This window comes from Colletotrichum scovillei, assembly GCF_011075155.1.
Source record: "Colletotrichum scovillei strain TJNH1 chromosome Unknown Contig00003, whole genome shotgun sequence".
In the NCBI taxonomy this organism is placed as follows: domain Eukaryota; kingdom Fungi; phylum Ascomycota; class Sordariomycetes; order Glomerellales; family Glomerellaceae; genus Colletotrichum; species Colletotrichum scovillei.
This window is the reverse complement of record NW_023336261.1, coordinates 2,635,047-2,651,295: the sequence shown is the minus strand read 5'-3', so window position 1 is coordinate 2,651,295 and position 16,249 is coordinate 2,635,047. Positions and strand designations below refer to the sequence as shown.

The 16,249-nt window shown below is 54.1% G+C and overlaps 3 protein-coding genes across 3 annotated transcripts; 1 reads left to right on the top strand and 2 right to left on the bottom strand.

Annotated features, from left to right (window-relative positions):
* Positions 1–63: 63 nt before the first annotated feature.
* On the top strand, positions 64–4,034 carry HER10_EVM0009712 (pre-mRNA-splicing factor rse-1; the record flags this gene model as incomplete). Its single annotated transcript, XM_035479189.1, has 3 exons — positions 64–307; positions 455–2,534; positions 2,720–4,034. 3 exons carry the CDS (start codon positions 64–66, stop codon positions 4,032–4,034), a joined length of 3,639 nt encoding a protein of 1,212 aa, XP_035336418.1.
* Positions 4,035–4,360: 326 nt separating this feature from the next.
* On the bottom strand, positions 4,361–5,283 carry HER10_EVM0002104 (uncharacterized protein; the record flags this gene model as incomplete). The annotated part of the gene is made up of 2 exons (XM_035471830.1): positions 4,361–5,059; positions 5,119–5,283. 2 exons carry the CDS (start codon positions 5,281–5,283, stop codon positions 4,361–4,363), a joined length of 864 nt encoding a protein of 287 aa, XP_035335714.1.
* A 3,083-nt stretch (positions 5,284–8,366) lies between these two features.
* HER10_EVM0001157 (uncharacterized protein) lies at positions 8,367–12,805 on the bottom strand. Its single transcript, XM_035470913.1, has 4 exons — positions 10,610–12,805; positions 10,176–10,392; positions 9,634–10,119; positions 8,367–9,571 (listed from the first exon to the last, which is right to left on the bottom strand). Exons 1-4 carry the CDS (start codon positions 10,778–10,780, stop codon positions 9,255–9,257), a joined length of 1,191 nt encoding a protein of 396 aa, XP_035335628.1. The 5' UTR covers positions 10,781–12,805; the 3' UTR covers positions 8,367–9,254.
* Between the last annotated feature and the right edge of the window lie 3,444 nt (positions 12,806–16,249).

Genomic DNA, 16,249 nt, shown 5'->3' with positions numbered 1-16,249 from the left:
ATCGCCCATCCATTCGAGCTCGAATCTTGAGGCCGCGCAGGCTATCTGCGCTCACCTGCAAACATGGCGACGACCTCGAACATGTTTCTCTACTCCCTGACCCTTCAAGCGCCTACCAATGTCACACAGGCGGTGCTGGGTCAGTTTTCTGGCACCAAGGAGCAGAACATTGTGACAGCATCAGGGTCGCGATTGACTTTGCTTCGCCCGGATCCGTCACAGGGGAAAGTTATCACGCTCCTCTCGCACGATATCTTCGGCATCATCAGGTCTATGGCCGCTTTCCGCTTGGCTGGAAGCAACAAAGGTATGTCTCGTGTCCCACATTCCATTTTAAGCTTCACTTAGTGATTTGAGAAGCTTGCCGGTCGCGACAGGCGTCAATGCAGTTAATGTCGCTCGACCTTGGATGTGAGACTTGATTGCCAAAGGACTTTGCTGACCTTGCGTCAAGACTATCTCATCCTTGCGACTGACTCTGGAAGGATCACAATCGTCGAGTACATTCCAGCGCAGAATCGGTTTCAGCGTCTACATCTGGAGACTTTTGGCAAGTCTGGGGTACGACGAGTTATACCTGGAGAATATCTTGCATGCGATCCGAAAGGCAGAGCGTGTATGATCGCGTCAGTCGAGAAGAACAAGCTCGTATACGTCCTCAACCGCAATTCGCAGGCCGAGCTCACGATCTCTTCGCCTCTCGAGGCACACAAGCCTGGAGTCCTGGTGCTGTGCATGGTCGCGTTGGACGTCGGCTATGGCTCCCCAGTCTTTGCTGCGCTCGAGATCGAGTACACTGAGGCGGACCAAGATCCTACGGGAGAGGCAGCTCGGGAAGCAGAGACTCAGCTGGTGTACTACGAGTTGGACTTGGGATTGAACCACGTCGTCCGGAAGTGGTCCGAACCCGTCGATCCCACAGCTTCGCTGCTGTTCCAAGTCCCAGGTGGTCAAGATGGCCCCAGTGGAGTCTTGGTTTGTGGAGAGGAAAACATCACATACAGGCACTCCAACCAGGAAGCCTTCCGTGTGCCCATCCCGCGCCGAAGAGGTGCAACGGAAGACCCGTCCAGGAAGCGGCACGTGGTGTCTGGCGTCATGCACAAGCTGAAAGGTAGTGCTGGCGCCTTCTTCTTCCTCCTGCAGACTGAAGATGGTGACCTTTTCAAGGCGACCCTCGATATGGTTGAGGATGCAGATGGCAATCCCACCGGCGAAGTGAAGCGGCTTAAGATCAAGTACTTCGACACGGTGCCGGTATCATCTAGCCTCTGCATTCTCAAGAGCGGTTTCCTTTATGCTGCCAGCCAATTTGGCAATCACCAATTCTACCAGTTCGAGAAGCTCGGAGACGACGACGAGGAACTGGAATTCTCAAGCGACGACTTCCCAACAGACCCTAGGGCTGGTTACGAAGCGGTCTATTTCCATCCCAGACCGCTGGAGAATCTTGCTTTAGTCGAGAGCATTGACTCCATGAACCCCCTTCTCGACTGTAAGGTGGCCAACCTGACTGGTGAGGATGCGCCACAAATCTACACAGCCTGCGGCAATGGTGCCCGTAGCACATTCAGGATGCTGAAGCATGGCTTGGAAGTCAACGAGATTGTGGCGTCCGAACTGCCCGGCATTCCTTCGGCGGTTTGGACTCTCAAGCTGAGCCGCGGCGATCAATACGATGCGTACATTGTGTTGTCTTTCACCAACGGAACCCTTGTTCTGAGCATCGGTGAAACGGTCGAGGAGGTCAGCGATTCCGGTTTCCTAACGTCTGTGCCGACCTTGGCAGCACAGTTGCTGGGCGAAGACGGCCTCATTCAGGTCCATCCCAAAGGCATTCGTCACATCCGACATGGCCAAGTCAACGAATGGGCCGCACCGCAGCACAGATCCATCGTCGCGGCGACCACCAACGAGCATCAGGTAGCAGTTGCACTCAGCTCGGGTGAGATTGTCTATTTCGAAATGGACGGTGATGGATCCCTTGCCGAGTACGATGAGAAAAAGGAGATGTTCGGAACTGTCACATGTCTGAGCTTGGGTGAAATCCCCGAAGGACGCCTGCGAAGTTCGTTCCTGGCTGTGGGCTGTGATGACAGCACTGTACGTGTCCTGTCGTTAGACCCCGAGTCGACGCTGGAGAGCAAGTCGGTCCAAGCCTTGACTGCTCCTCCATCATCCCTTGCAATCATTGCCATGGATGACTCCTCATCCGGAGGCTCAACACTCTACCTCCACATCGGCCTTCACTCTGGTGTCTACCTCCGTACAGTGTTGGACGAAATCACCGGAGAGCTTACGGATACGAGGCAGAAGTTCCTCGGTCCCAAGCCGGTGCGGCTTTTCCAAGCTACTGTTCAAGGACGGACCTGCGTGATAGGGTTGAGCTCTCGTCCGTGGCTTGGCTATTCTGATCCCATCACTCGAGGCTTCCTGGTGACGCCATTGAACTACGTTGACCTCGAATGGGTCTGGAATTTCAGCAGCGAGCAGTGCGAAGAAGGTGTCGTTGGCATTCAGGGCCAATCATTAAGGTAAGCAAGCATCACGAGTTTCCTTGCTCGTTTCCTTTACATGACATGATGAGAAATTTGGGATCCTATGCCAAAGCGCCATGAGGTCTTACGCAACATACCAATTGTTCCTACTGAGTCATTCTTCAACCTTGTTACTTTCTGCATGCAACTTCCTTTGATCAATAGCTGACGCAGAGGATCAGAATTTTTGCCATTGAGAACCTAGGAGACACCATTACACAAAAGTCGATACCCCTCACCTACACTCCGCGGCGTCTACTCAAGCATCCCGAACACCCCATGTTTTACACGGTCGAGGCAGACAACAACACGCTGCCACCTGATCTACGGGCCAAGCTCATCGCAGAACCTGGTGTCGTCAATGGCGATGCTGTGGTGCTCCCGCCTGACGAGTTCGGGTACCCCAAGGGCAAAGGCCGCTGGGCTTCTTGCATCAGCGTCATCGATCCCTTATCAGAGGATCAGCGAGTCCTGCAGACTGTTGACCTCGACAACAACGAAGCAGCTGTCAGCGCTGCGATCGTCTCGTTTGCCAGCCAGGACAACGAAAGCTTCCTGATCGTTGGCACCGGCAAGGACATGGTTGTCAACCCTCGCCAGTTCTCTGAAGGCTACATCCACGTCTACCGCTTCAGCGAGGATGGCCACGAGCTAGAGTTTATTCACAAAACAAAGGTTGAAGAGCCTCCGTCAGCGCTCCTTGGCTTCCAAGGCAGACTACTCGCGGGCGTTGGCAAGACCTTGAGGATTTATGACCTCGGCCTGAGGCAGATGCTCAGAAAGGCCCAAGCCGACGTGGCTCCGCAGCTGATTGTGTCTCTGAGCACGCAAGGAAGCCGCATCGTCGTCGGCGACGTCCAGCATGGCATCACATATGTCGTCTACAAGGCGACGACGAACAAGCTCATTCCCTTCGTCGACGACACCATCTCCAGATGGGTCACATGCACCGCAATGGTGGACTACGAATCGGTTGTTGGAGGCGACAAGTTTGGCAACATGTTCCTCGTCCGCTGCCCTGAGAAGGCAAGTCAAGAAGCCGACGAGGAGTCAGGCGGCCTCCATCTCCTCAACACGAGAGACTATCTCCACGGCACACCACACCGCCTGAACCTCCTAGGCCACTCCTACACTCAAGATGTTCCTACCAGCATCACCAAAACAAGTTTGGTCGTCGGTGGCCAGGATATTCTGCTCTGGAGCGGTATCAACGGTACCATCGGCGTCTTCATTCCGTTTGTGACCCGTGAGGACGTGGACTTCTTCCAGAACCTCGAGCAGCACATGCGTACCGAGGACGCTCCGCTCGCCGGAAGGGATCACCTCATGTACCGTGGTTACTACGTCCCCGTCAAGGGCGTCATTGACGGTGATTTATGTGAGAGGTACACCCTTCTGCCCAGCGAAAAGAAACAGATGATTGCCGGTGAACTCGACCGCTCAGTGAGAGAGATTGAGAGGAAGATTTCAGACATTCGAACAAGGTCTGCCTTCTAAGGGCTTCCTCGGCCGGGAGGGGTTTTTGTTTTTTTCCATTTGCGGACACATTCACCGATCGAGTACATCTCGCATAAGAGATATCGGGATATGTCTTGTGTATTGTGTACAAAGCGTTACAACGGTATATGGTAGCGGCGTTTTCATACAGGCCAAACAGAGCCATATAGGTGGTTAAGGACATGATGACGACGCAATGAAGAAGAGCTCTAATAATACCAAAAATGCCCAAACGCCCGTTCCCAGTTTCCGTATCGCAACCAGTGAACCTACGTGGACAAACAACCCAAATTCCCACTCATCCGACTCCGTACATCCAACCCCTGTTACGCAGATCCCCTCCAAAACGGCCCCCGATTCCGCGGTGCAGCTTTGGCCTTGTTCTTCCCCCTGCCGCCGCCGCCGCCGCCGCCGCCGTCCTGGACGGGATGACTCTTCTCCCACGCCTCGTCGTCGGCGTACGCTTCCATGGCGGCGGCGAGGTCGTAGCCGACCTGCTCGAGGTACAGCACGGCGACGTCGTAGTCGGAGACTTTACAGCCCGTCATGAAGCGGCGGATGCGGCTCTTGCGCAGCTCCTCCTCCTCGCCCTCGACGGGTCGCGGGGAGAGGCTGACGCCGGCGGCGTAGTAGGCGCCCGGGACGAGGACGGTACGGCGTCCGTGGAGGAGGTGGTCGCTGGTGATGTTGTTGCTGCGGCGGAGGACGGCGGCGGGGACGCCGTAGCGGAGGGAGAGGGAGGCGATTGTGTCCGTGTCGTGGTTTAGGAAGTGGAGGGTGTCTTCGGGGGGCGTGGCGGTCGAGGAGGAGGCGCCGCTGCTCTTTTCGTTGAGTTCTTCGTCGGCGCCGGCGTCGGGTGAGGTGTATGTGTACGGCGGGGGCGGGGCCGCCGGGGCGCCGGAGGAGAGGTGGTGGGATGGCGGGACGGAGGTGTACGATGGCGGGTCTTTGAGGTTTGGGGGTAGCACGGAGGGCGCTGTGGATGTCTGGCAGTATGGGCAGTAGGATGCGAAGCGGGTGTTTTCCTGTATTACTGGTCAGCGTTCTGTTTCCAGTGATATCAGCATTCGACCGGCGGACGCACATGGATACAGTTCCCGCAGATTACACGAGCGCAGCACTCGAGTCGCCTGTCGTCCGGCAGAGGCTTCTCAGTGGCAGCGCTGTACCTCGGCACGGAGCTGAGCAGCTTCGCGCAGGTACAGCAAGCTTCGTCGGATGGGTTTACGGCCGCGTCGGTGACCTTCATGATTTTTGGAGATGGACGAGGGGGGGTTACGATTATTTTGCTTACTCGTCTACCTTGAGTATTCCCAACAAGACGGTCAGGAAAGCCTGCATGACGCGTTTCCTGCGAATTCAGGGAGGTGTCGACGGGCCGGGAAGTTGCGTGAACCTTAGTCCGCGACGATGAGCCGTTGAACGGCCTGGTGTCACGGGCTCTCTCCCCCCCGCTGTCTTGCCACCCCCACTACTCCGCACCGCCACCGCGGCCGAGTCGGCCGGCGTTTCGACTGACGTCTTCCATCCGGTCGGGCAATTTAGCTTGATAGCCACTGATAAGCGAGCACAGAGTGAACGGGTGGCTTGTACTTCGTGTAAGACGATGATAACTCTTTCACGCTTGATCAATTCCCGAACTGATGATGGTTGTGCCTGGACTACGGAATCGATACTTTCAACGACTCATTTTATGTGGTGTAATATGACCCTAAATTAGGTGCGTATGAACATTCTGGGTCTACTCGGATTGGCGCTGAGGAGAAGACGTGCGGTTTAATAAGGGAATGGCGAATGACTTCATGATGTCAAGTACCTTGAGTAGCTAGGCAAATAACGCAAAACTTGCAATGTGTACGCCGAAAGGAGGGCTTGCGGGACTGTCTCATACCTCTGCTTTCCCATCGTCTATGTGCATTGCCTTGCGTGACTTCGACAGACTGTCGATTGTGCTCATATCGAACCATCGGCAGTCAGCCAGCTCTCAATCCACATGTGGTCACTTCCCAGCGTGGCCAAGACTAATTGAGAATATAGCATGGCGATGAAGTGTGAAAGATGATGCCTGAATGAAGAAAAAGAGAAGGATAGTGAGAAGAAGAAGAAAAGCAATCACCCATAGGGAATCGAACAAAAGGTTAGGTTGAGTGAGGCTCGACGGTGTCTGAGCTAGTACATCGACTCCCCCCAGGTACCCCTCGGCCATGTTCCCCTTGTGCCTCTTATGACTAGAGATGAGATGAATTGATCCAAGTATCTCGATTCCTCCTTCCCTGAAAGCAGTGGCTGAATATAAGCTGGACGGTATACGTTTACTGAATACGCGGTGAACCTCACATAAGAGGAACTGATCAGGTGCTTGAAATATGAAAACACCATCGTCACCAAATACGTACCAGCGAGTACACAATCTCTCGATGATTCAGAACATGACTGGGTGAACGTGATACAACCAATCGCGCTCACGTTTTGCACCGGTTCATGACCTGTGAAGCCTCCCCATATCTCACCTCGACAGAAGCTTGGCCCTATCATGAAAATAACGAGCGACCCGCCTTCGCTCGAACCCGCTCATTTCGTCCAATCCATTCTCTAGATCCAGAAGCGTATCAAATTCCCTTGCCGAAATCACTCTCCAAGCCGTTGAGAAACCACGTCACAGTTACCATGCCATACGCCTCCTTGGCCTGTCCCAAGCCAAGCCTCTATACGTACGTACTTACGTCTGAACCAACATGTCGAATCCCACACCCGGTCCAGACCCAAGGGCCCCTCTTCAACCAAGCTAGCCGCCGTTCCGAAACCCCGTCTCCGCCGCCCGGACCTCCCGGTCTCTCTTCCCAAGTGTTCCGGAATCCATTCCCCGTCTATCCTCCCTCTTGGCTTTCCATCTCTGCTCTTATATCTCCTAAACAGGCATCTCTCCGACAAACCTCGCATACTTAAGAGCAACAACATAAAACCACAATCCCACGCGGATACCTCGAACAGGTCCCATGTCTATAAAATCAAGAAAGAGTCCTACTTACGTAATTCCCGGATGCCCTCGGTGGGAACAAACTGGGCCCTTCACGGGAACCCGAACCCAACCTCCTCTCTCTCTCTCCCCGGCCCCCAAATGATCCATCTCCCGCAGTTACGGTGGACCAACAGCTCAACTTCGAACGGGTTGCCATTAGGTGATGGAAACGTCCACGTGCCCCTGGTCACAAGAATAAAAAAAAAAAAACAGGACGCAGAAAAGCGTAATCCACTGCGGAGTATACGGAGTAAGCAGGCAGGGCAGCAACAAGAAATGCAATCACTCAAATCAAACGACACGGGGGGCGGCGGTGCCCCAGATTCTTTTTCCCCGTCTTTTTAATATCAATCTCACAAAGGTTCCAGACGGGGGGGGGCAGCAGTCACACACGGTCGTTTCCATGTGTACACCTGCCAATAGACCCGCCCTTTCAAGGTAAGGCAGGCAGGTCCCATGTCAGTGACTGCCGAACTCAAAGTAATCACTTATCCAAGCAACCCTCGTCCCCTCAGGGTCATAGAGAATATAGTCTTATCAACCCAGAATCTCGTATATGTCACTTCCAAATCGGCTCACCGAATCAGGAAGCCAAGGAAACGCAAAGATTGTATCTTTACCGCAAGGAAAGTATACGTTCCAAAAGTCTTGCAGATGTAGAAAGAAAGAAAAAAAGTTCACATGATTCCAAACCCTCTTACATTCCATGACCAAGAGGAATCCAGGAACACGCAGCTCGGACCAAGGAACACACACATACCCCCGGCCTCTCTCTCCCCTCATCCGGGCTCGCCCCCTTTCGACCCGAGTAAGAGCCCATCGTGACTCGTAACGCTGAAGGAAACGACACACACCCAGAAAAACTTTGGTAAACCTGAAGCTCCCCAATCCACAGGCTGTTTTTCGATACGCACATATCCCGTATGGTACCACCACGTGTCTTCATTCTCGAACCCACCAGGATAAGGTAGAAAGCCCTTGGCTATTACCTAAACTTCCAATAACGACGTCACATGAATGCAACCAACACTGCATCCTTTGGTTGCAGATACCGAGAGAGAGAAAAGAGACACCAATCGAAATACAGAAACGAAATCCGTAACAGTGAACACGCAATCCTCACCAGCTTGCTCGTGACAATGACGCCTTTTACACAAAATAAGGTGTGTACATAGATCCACAGTAAAGAAAAAAGTACACGAAAAAGCTTGAGCAAAAAATAAATGACCCGATCAGAGGCCGGGTTTCATTCAGCTAGCCACATCGACTCAATTCAAGCCAACAAAGTCTCTTATGTACGGAACCGAGTCCGATGCCCGTTCGCCCCGTCTTGTCCCAGACGCGCGGCAGCCACAAGTGGGTGCGGGTTTGTCCATTTCCCTCCCAGATGCCTCCGTGTTCCCACATCTTCCGCCGTCGGCCGATCTGGACCCCCACGGCCGGGGGGCCTCTGGCAACGACAAGCCATCAGTACCAAAACTTTAGACACCTTGCAAATGATGAGTGACGCTTGCTTCACGGAGAAGATTTCAACCAATGTCCATTTCACCCAAGAGTTGAAGACTCTGTTTTTTTGAAATCCGAAATAGAAAAACTTTTTTTGGTTCCGCCTGTATCCTATACACCATCAAATATGCGATGTGTGAATGATGAAAAAATAAACGCCATTAAAAACAAGCGCGGGGTTCCATTGCGGAAAGCTTCCCGGCATATAAAAACATGAAAATAAAAGACAAGTACTGCAGGCCGCCAAACCTCCCGTGGGGTATTTCCGCCGCCCAGTGTTGACTGTCCATATTTCGAAAGAGACAAAATGATTTGTTGGTAACTTTTTTATGTCGTGATCGCATTTCCCCGTAGATGACCGCACGGCGCGGGTATTGAAAGCCATCTTGATAATTTTTGTTTCCCCCTCGCTGGTGTTTGTTGTAGTTAAGGACGCCGCTATAGGCTTCGCCCAGAAAACAATCTCGCCGTCCGAATGCTGATGTCGTGTCGTCTCGGGTATCGAGTTTTCTTCGCTCCCCGCAAACCTCCCATGTTCACATGATTAAACTTCTTTTTTTTCTTTTTGAACCAAGACAGCGGCCACGAAGGCCTTGATAGAACAAATTTGGACAAATCCTCCTCTTTAATCACAACGATCCCGGTCCATGTGCAGGTGTCGATGATTTCGATTCTTTCACCATGGGGGCGCAGAGTTACCGCATGTTGCTGGTATCGAAAGAGAATTGTGATGGGAAGGCCATGCTGGCGCTCAGTCCAAAGGGATCCCAATCAATGCCGGTATCCAAGAGCTGGGTCATGGAGGGATATGCACCCTGGGTCGTGTGGGTAGGTTGTGCAGGCTCAGCCTGAGACGTCATGTGCTGGCCATGGCCGGGGCCAACGGAGTTTGGCGAAGTCATCATATGCTGTGGTGCGTCGCCAGAGAAGCCGCTGGGATATGGCCCAGGCCCGCTTGGGGTGTCGATCTCGGAGTCTTCAATCATGTCCGCTGGAGCATCATACTCTTGTTCTAAGCTTGGTGTTAGGAATAAGACGGCAAGATTCATCAGTAAATAGGGCCGGTTGACTTACCTAGCTGCTCAATGTGGTTCTGGAACCCAGGTGTTGGGTAGTATGAACCATTGTTGCCGACGCGAGGAGGGCCTCCGGACATCATGTGAGCTCGGGCGGCCGGGTTCATGGGACCCATGGGGCTGAGTTGAGACTTCATGGACGGTGCCATGCCAGGACGAAGCGGTCCGTGGTCAGAGGCTGCCGGTGAGAGAGCCTGCTGGCCTCCATACGGTGCCGTGCTTGATGGCGAGTTGGAGTGCGATGAAGGGGTAGGCCGGCCCTTTGGTGAAGCAGCAGAGTGGGCTGCTTGTATCGGCGGGGGTAGAGGACTGATGCCGGGCTCCAGCTTCGGGGCGATGCTCGAATTGGATCGACGAGACTGGTGATGTCGGTTCAGGATGGCTCGCTGAATAGGTGGTGGCTGGACCATGTTTTGAGGAGCATGAGTCGGCCCCAAGTTGGGGCTGCCAGTTTTGGCACGAAGCTCAGCCTGAACATCAATGCCTAATATACTGTTAATACTCGAGCATTCTCGACCAATTGACGGCGTGTCACCGTACCTTTCTCCAAGAGGATGCGTTCCAACAAGGAGTTCTTGTAGCGCAACATCAGACACTCATCGGCAGCAGTGCGATGAGCGGCCTGAAGGTTGTGCAGGTTGGACTCATGTACACGAATGGCTTCCTCGAGCTGTTTGATGTACTCTGTGCGACGCTCGCGGAAGGCAGCTTGAGCCTGGCGGTTGCGTTGCTTACGCTCCTCGGAGGTGGCGTAGATCTTGGGGTAAACAATTAGCCTTCCTCTTGAGCGGGAGTTGAGATAGGACCAAACAAGGTTTCGTCCCAGGTGAAACTTTAAGATTGTGTAACACAGACGAAAGTCTGGGGAAGTTGTGGTGTTGATAGAGAGAACAACAAACACACACAAAAGGTCTCACAATTGAGTGAAGGTGTTGATTCTGAGATATGCAACGAGGAGGAAAAGAGATACTCACAGGCTTACGGCCACCCTTTCGCTTTGGTTGCTGGCCCTCGACAGCACCATTGGGGTTGTTTGAAGTGCCATTAGGCACAGGCTGATGTTCGCCCTCGGGACTAGAACCCACGGTCTCTGGAGTATCCTCCTTGACGGGATCTTTGTTGTCGATGGACATCTTATCTGCCATGCCTTATCTGGTCCGGGGGTTGAGGCAGGTTGCCGGTCGGCGTTGGCGGCAGCGGCAGCGTGAGCGGCAGCGGCAACGCAAGCACGGGAGGATCTGTATCTGGATCTGGATCTGTAGATAGGACGCCGTTGTGACGTCGCGTGTTCCACACTCCCAGCCCTACGATGTTCTGGAAGTGTTCGTTGTATGGGTGTTTGGCACTTCTCGCGCGTGGTTGCGGGCGCAAAAGAGATGACAAGCAGGGACGGGGTCGTAAAAAATTGCCCGAAAAAGGGATATCCGGGGGAGAAGTTGCCAGTGGCGCCTACGAGCGCCCGCACGGGAATTGGGGCGAAACCGCCAGCGTGGTAGAGGGACTTGGAAAAGGGTGGGAGAATCTAAACAGCCGCGAGATAAGGTACGGAGCGGTGCGCTGCTGAGACTGTGACTGGGGGGAAAGGCATCCAAGCGGGCGCAATTGAGCTTCAGTTGAATCTTTGACAGCTTGTTTTTGCCAGCCCAGAGATAAGGGACGCAGCGATGAGAGGTTGCAGTGTGTAAGGAAATGGAAGAGAGCGGCGGTCTTTTATGTAATGATAATAAACTGGCAGCTTGAGGGGGGGCGCACTCCAGCCATTCGCCTAGACCCAGACTTTGCGGCTTGCCAGACACCACCGAGCAGGGCCGCCGGCGTGGGAGTGGGCGTGCAGCGACGAGCGGAGAGGGGTGAGGGATGAGGGATGGATGGGATGGGATGGGTGACTGGTGACTGTGAGAAGAGACGGTGGGGATGGAGGGGATTCAAGGAGGAGGAGGAGGGGGGTGTGGTGAGTACGGATACGTGTGAGTGTCCCTCTTGAGAGGAGAGATCAGGAGAAGACTTCCGACTGTGAGAGAGAGAAAGGGAACGAGGGGGTGTGTGGGGAACAGGCTGTAGGCCAAGCTTGACCGGGTCGTTGTTCCTGTTAAAAAGGACGGGATGTTCTGCTTCACAACGTCCACACAGCTTGACAGGATGGGACCTGCTCGTCTCTTCTCTTTTCCTTGCGGTTTGTGTGTCTTGGTTCTCTCCCACGGTCTTCCCCACGTTTTGGTGCAGATGCTGTGCAGACACACAGACAACCGGATGTTCAATTCGTATGGGTGAGAGGGACAAGCCTCTTTCTCTCACCTAGGGTCTCTGTAACTGGTTGTCTCGATCTCTCTAGACCAAGCACACACACACCACACACAGTTATGAGAGCTGAGTGGCTGATTGGAGTTGAATTGGTGGTGGCTGCTCCGCCAACGTGAGAGGGCGAAACTGAGAGAGAAAAGAGGATCGGGTGAGCAGCAGCGGACGACGAACGATGAAGGGTGTGTGGTGGCAGAATCTGTTGCCTCTTTCTCTCTTTTGACGATCCAAACGCAGCTGGGGCCGCCAATATGTTGTGGCACCTTCGACGACGAACAGCCAGCAAGCACGAGACGACGATGCTCGAAGGATGAATGGATGAGAGGGTCAATGGGACGATATGTCGCTTCAATGGTGAAGGTAACCCAACAAGGAAAAGGGGAAACAGGAAGGACAACTCGGGCCTGGTGCTGGTGCTGGTGCTGGTGGATGGATTGCTGCAAAAAGCCCCTCCAACCGATGCTTCGCTTCCCGAGCTCAGCTCCAACGACGATGCAGTTCGCTGGGCAAGTTGCGTGGATGCTGCGCCAGCTCAGTTCAACCCCGCTTCTCACACTCGCGGTGGAGGGAAGGGGATGTGGAAGGTGAGAGGGGTCGTAAAGGTAGGCGTGCGTCTCTTCCCTCTGGACTCCGGCTCTGGGCGTGATGATGGCTTGCTGCGCGATGTCGCTGTAGCGCTGTCTCGGCCTCCCGTCGTTCGTTTGGTTGTAGTCTGGTTGACGGCTCGTACGGATTTCAACGGCGTTTCGATGTGCCCTGCATTCCCTTTCGGGGTTCTCGCAGATCAGGTGTCCTATATCCAAGGGACCAAAGGTCAAGTTCAATGATGTATGAAAACGTTTGGGACGACCAGAAAAGCTTTTCAAAAACCCTTTTCCACCAACAATCTGCACACGAGGTGGGACTCTTCTTGGTTATATGGCATTGGAGAAGCTAGGATGGGTACGGAGTACTTGATTGGAAGTCACTTTGCTGTCCAGCTGTTACTGCGTAGAATGCGCCCCCTCCAGAACCACACACACCCCTGGCCAAGTTTCCTAACTGGCATGTTTTTGTGGCACACGAAGCATTAACATGAGCATTCGTCCCGTGGAAAAAAAGGTGGGAAGCTGAGCCAGAAACCAAGGCACTTGCCTCGTCCTGTAAAGTGGGCAATTATTGGTCCAGAACCTCCTTTCCATCCAAGGCCAACCAAGGCCAAGGGTGTCAGCGACGACCACCGGTCTGAAGTCTTTGGGAGGAGTCTGTGAGCAGGAGCCTGCCTACTATGTACTTCGTAGTGTGTACTCCATACACTAGGAGCCTTAGGAGGTGGCTGTTGAGCTGTTCATCGCGCCCTATGCGATATTGTGCCGGGCAGCCTCTTTCCTTTGACGGCTTGACCAGTGACCACCACCAAAAAGCTTGAGTTTCTCGACTCTCATCACGTTCCTAAGGTAATTCGAGGTCCCGTGCCGTCTGACCAGGACCTGCCCGCACCATCTCTTGGCTCTTTTGGCTCCCATCTCCCTCTCACCCTCTCTTGAAGTCGAAGCTCAGGGAAGGGGTCATGTTGGGCAACCTTGCCCCCAATCACCGTCACGACACCCCCAGAAGAGGTCGTCCTCGTCGGATCGTTGCGGCAAGGTTCGAATACGGCACACTTTGCCAAGCCTAGACATGCAACGCAACACCTGCTCTCCAGGGAAACTAATTGCTGACTCGGAGACGTGAGTTTTGCGGTTGCATTCGTGACAGACATGGACAATAGCCGTAGGTTGATGCGCTTGTGCGGTTGCCAACCTGTCATACTTTGCAAAGCTCAATCAAGTCCATCCAGTAAACCGGAATCGAGGATCCATCCGCGCGTGTAAGAAAGGGGGCGGCAGAATGCAGTAAGTACGGATACCCCGTACGGCTACTCAAGATGCATCATTGATGCAAGATGCAATTGCCCGCCGTTGGACCAATCTGCCCAGGTCCACCGTTCAATGCTGGCGGATTGCGATGGTCGCAGACGAACCCAAACAGTGATGCAATGTTAAACTTCCATCAAGACCAATCTCCCATACTCCGATTCGGAGATGCTCCACAGGCATTTCCCTGCGTAGCCAGAAATTCGTCAACAGGACCACCGCAAGACCCAAGTGACACAGACTGGTTCTGTCATTGAACCACGGTTGAGGCATCATCACCACGAACGACCATCCTTGGCGCAAAGGGAAAAGAGGTCATTTCACCCAGCCCTTCCAGACGCAGAACGTCCCAGGCCCAGGCGTGCCCTCGCGGCAGGCCGGCGTCGCTGGCGACTGGTCGCGCTCGCTGGGCTTGGGGTCATCAGACGAAGATGGGGCCGGGCTTTGAACAGGAGCGGAGCCACGTTCGCAATCGATCAAATTTTCAGATCACCTGAGCTCTAGCCAGGCATCCGGGCGGCGGAGAGCTCCAACCTCAGTCCTGGTTGCTGTCCAGTCCAGTTGCGCGGCACTCTCACACACACCAAGAACCAATGCCCCTCCACCAATGTGGCATTTTGGAGGTACCTGCGCAAGATGTACCTCTGGCTGGCGAAACGTTAGAAACGTTTCGATGGCCGTCAACAAAACAAAGGGCGCGGGTGTGGTGGTGGTGGTGCCTGTCGGTCTCTGCGAGAAAAGCTGCGTAGATATTTCCGAGTTGTGTCCTCCAGTCGGAATGAGGCTGAGATGCGTGATTTGGGAACCGGAGCCCCCATGAACTTGAAGATAAGAAGCATCAAAAACCTATCCTTACCCCAGCTAATGATCGCCAGTTGGGGGGCTTCGACAAGGCAGAAGGAGCATTTGCTAGACTGGCATCCTTTCCCCCCCACGGTCTGAAGGCTGAAGGCTGAAGCATCTGGTGGACAGTCTAAAAGCATTGGCATCACACCCAGGCTTCGAGCACGGCGGTACCGATGCAATGATCAGCGACGGGCAGCATTGGGAAGTGCCGTAGGTTGTAACAGCCCTGAAAGCGTTTTGCAGGCAGGCTTGTAGGCTTGCAGCACAGATTGGCACGAATTGGCAGCCCCCAAAAGGCCTAGCGACATTTGGACGGTATCCCTGCGAGACTGCGCGGTAAGGCAACGTTAGCGACCACACTAATGGATGCCTGCCTCAGATCCTTGAGAATGCAGAATTTGCATCTCCGCGGAGCGCCCCTCTCCAGCTGTGACGAAGGCCACAGCCGGTCGGACGCGGTTGAAGTTGGTGTGGTGGTCTATCCTGGTGTGGGAAAGGTTTGGGAGAAGAAAAAAAAGAATTGGCGGCCAATAATTGAACGATTTTGTTGCCCATTTAAGACAAAATGCACGCCTCTCATTGTTACGGCAGGACCCGAGCATTCGGGAGAGGGCAATGGCGGCGGCGTTTCGTCACACCTTGATTCATGCTGCAGCTGCGATGTTGAAATATTTTTCCAACCCTCCGTCATGCTTGGAGATGTTCTCCAAAACAACCCCCAACGTTTTGATACACTCCAATTCTTTGGTTTGGGTTGGCGGCTGCTGCGACGTCGTCTGACTTTTTCGAGCATAGCCGCCAAAGTTCGTCTTTTCGCCAGAGATCGGGAGACCGTCACCAAGAAGGAAGCCAAGACATGTCGGTCGCAAACGAATTGTTGAGTTGGCAGTCGATCAGACCGTGCAAGTGCAGTATTTTGCGTTGTCCATCATCCGTCGTCCGTCGTGCCGTCCGTGAACACGGTGGCCGGTCGACGGTCAAGAGAGAAAGTCACACACCTCATTTGGTGGCTCTGTTCAGGTGACCGTCTGGACGAATTGGTCCTGGCGTCGGATCGGGGGTCCAGGTGGTCCGAGCCTTTCATCGGTACGTATCTGGAAAAACTGAGCAGAATGAAGAGCGGGGACGTTCCCATGTTCTAGAAAACTTCTAGTCTCGAGACCAAACCGGGCGAGTTGCCAAGTCCTCTTAGCCTCCGAGTTCCGGACCATTTCCGCGCAGCGCGGTCCTGCCATCGTTCGCCGCGGCATCCGAACATCGGAAAGCCAATGGTCTGACACAAAAGCCAAAAGGACCTTCCGCCGCGTCGCATTCTGTCGCACTCTTCCATTCTCCCACGTTCCCTTCCCTCCTCTCTTCCAGGTTTCCTGCAACGCAACTCATCCCATCCCGTACTTGGTACGCGAGGCCCTAGGGCGGGGCGCTCCTCTTCTGCCAGTGCCAGAGCCAGTGCCTCTCTTCCATGAGGTGGTGGACCGCGCTGGTGGAGAATCCGAAGACGGGGAGGGGATTCCTTCAGATGCAGGTCTTGTCGTTTCATTGCCTCTTTGGGCCAAGCTCGTCGAGGCGTGTGGG

What these genes read in the sequence shown, in the direction of transcription:
- HER10_EVM0001157 (XM_035470913.1), bottom strand. Translation starts at nt 10,780, where the DNA reads ATGGCAGATAAGATGTCCATCGACAACAAAGATCCCGTCAAGGAGGAT. An exon ending in GAAAGGGTGGCCGTAAGCCT is followed by an intron (nt 10,393 to 10,609) that starts GTGAGTATCTCT and finishes GTTTACCCCAAG; the next exon opens with ATCTACGCCACCTCCGAGGA. An exon ending in GAACCACATTGAGCAGCTAG is followed by an intron (nt 9,572 to 9,633) that starts GTAAGTCAACCG and finishes CACCAAGCTTAG; the next exon opens with AACAAGAGTATGATGCTCCA.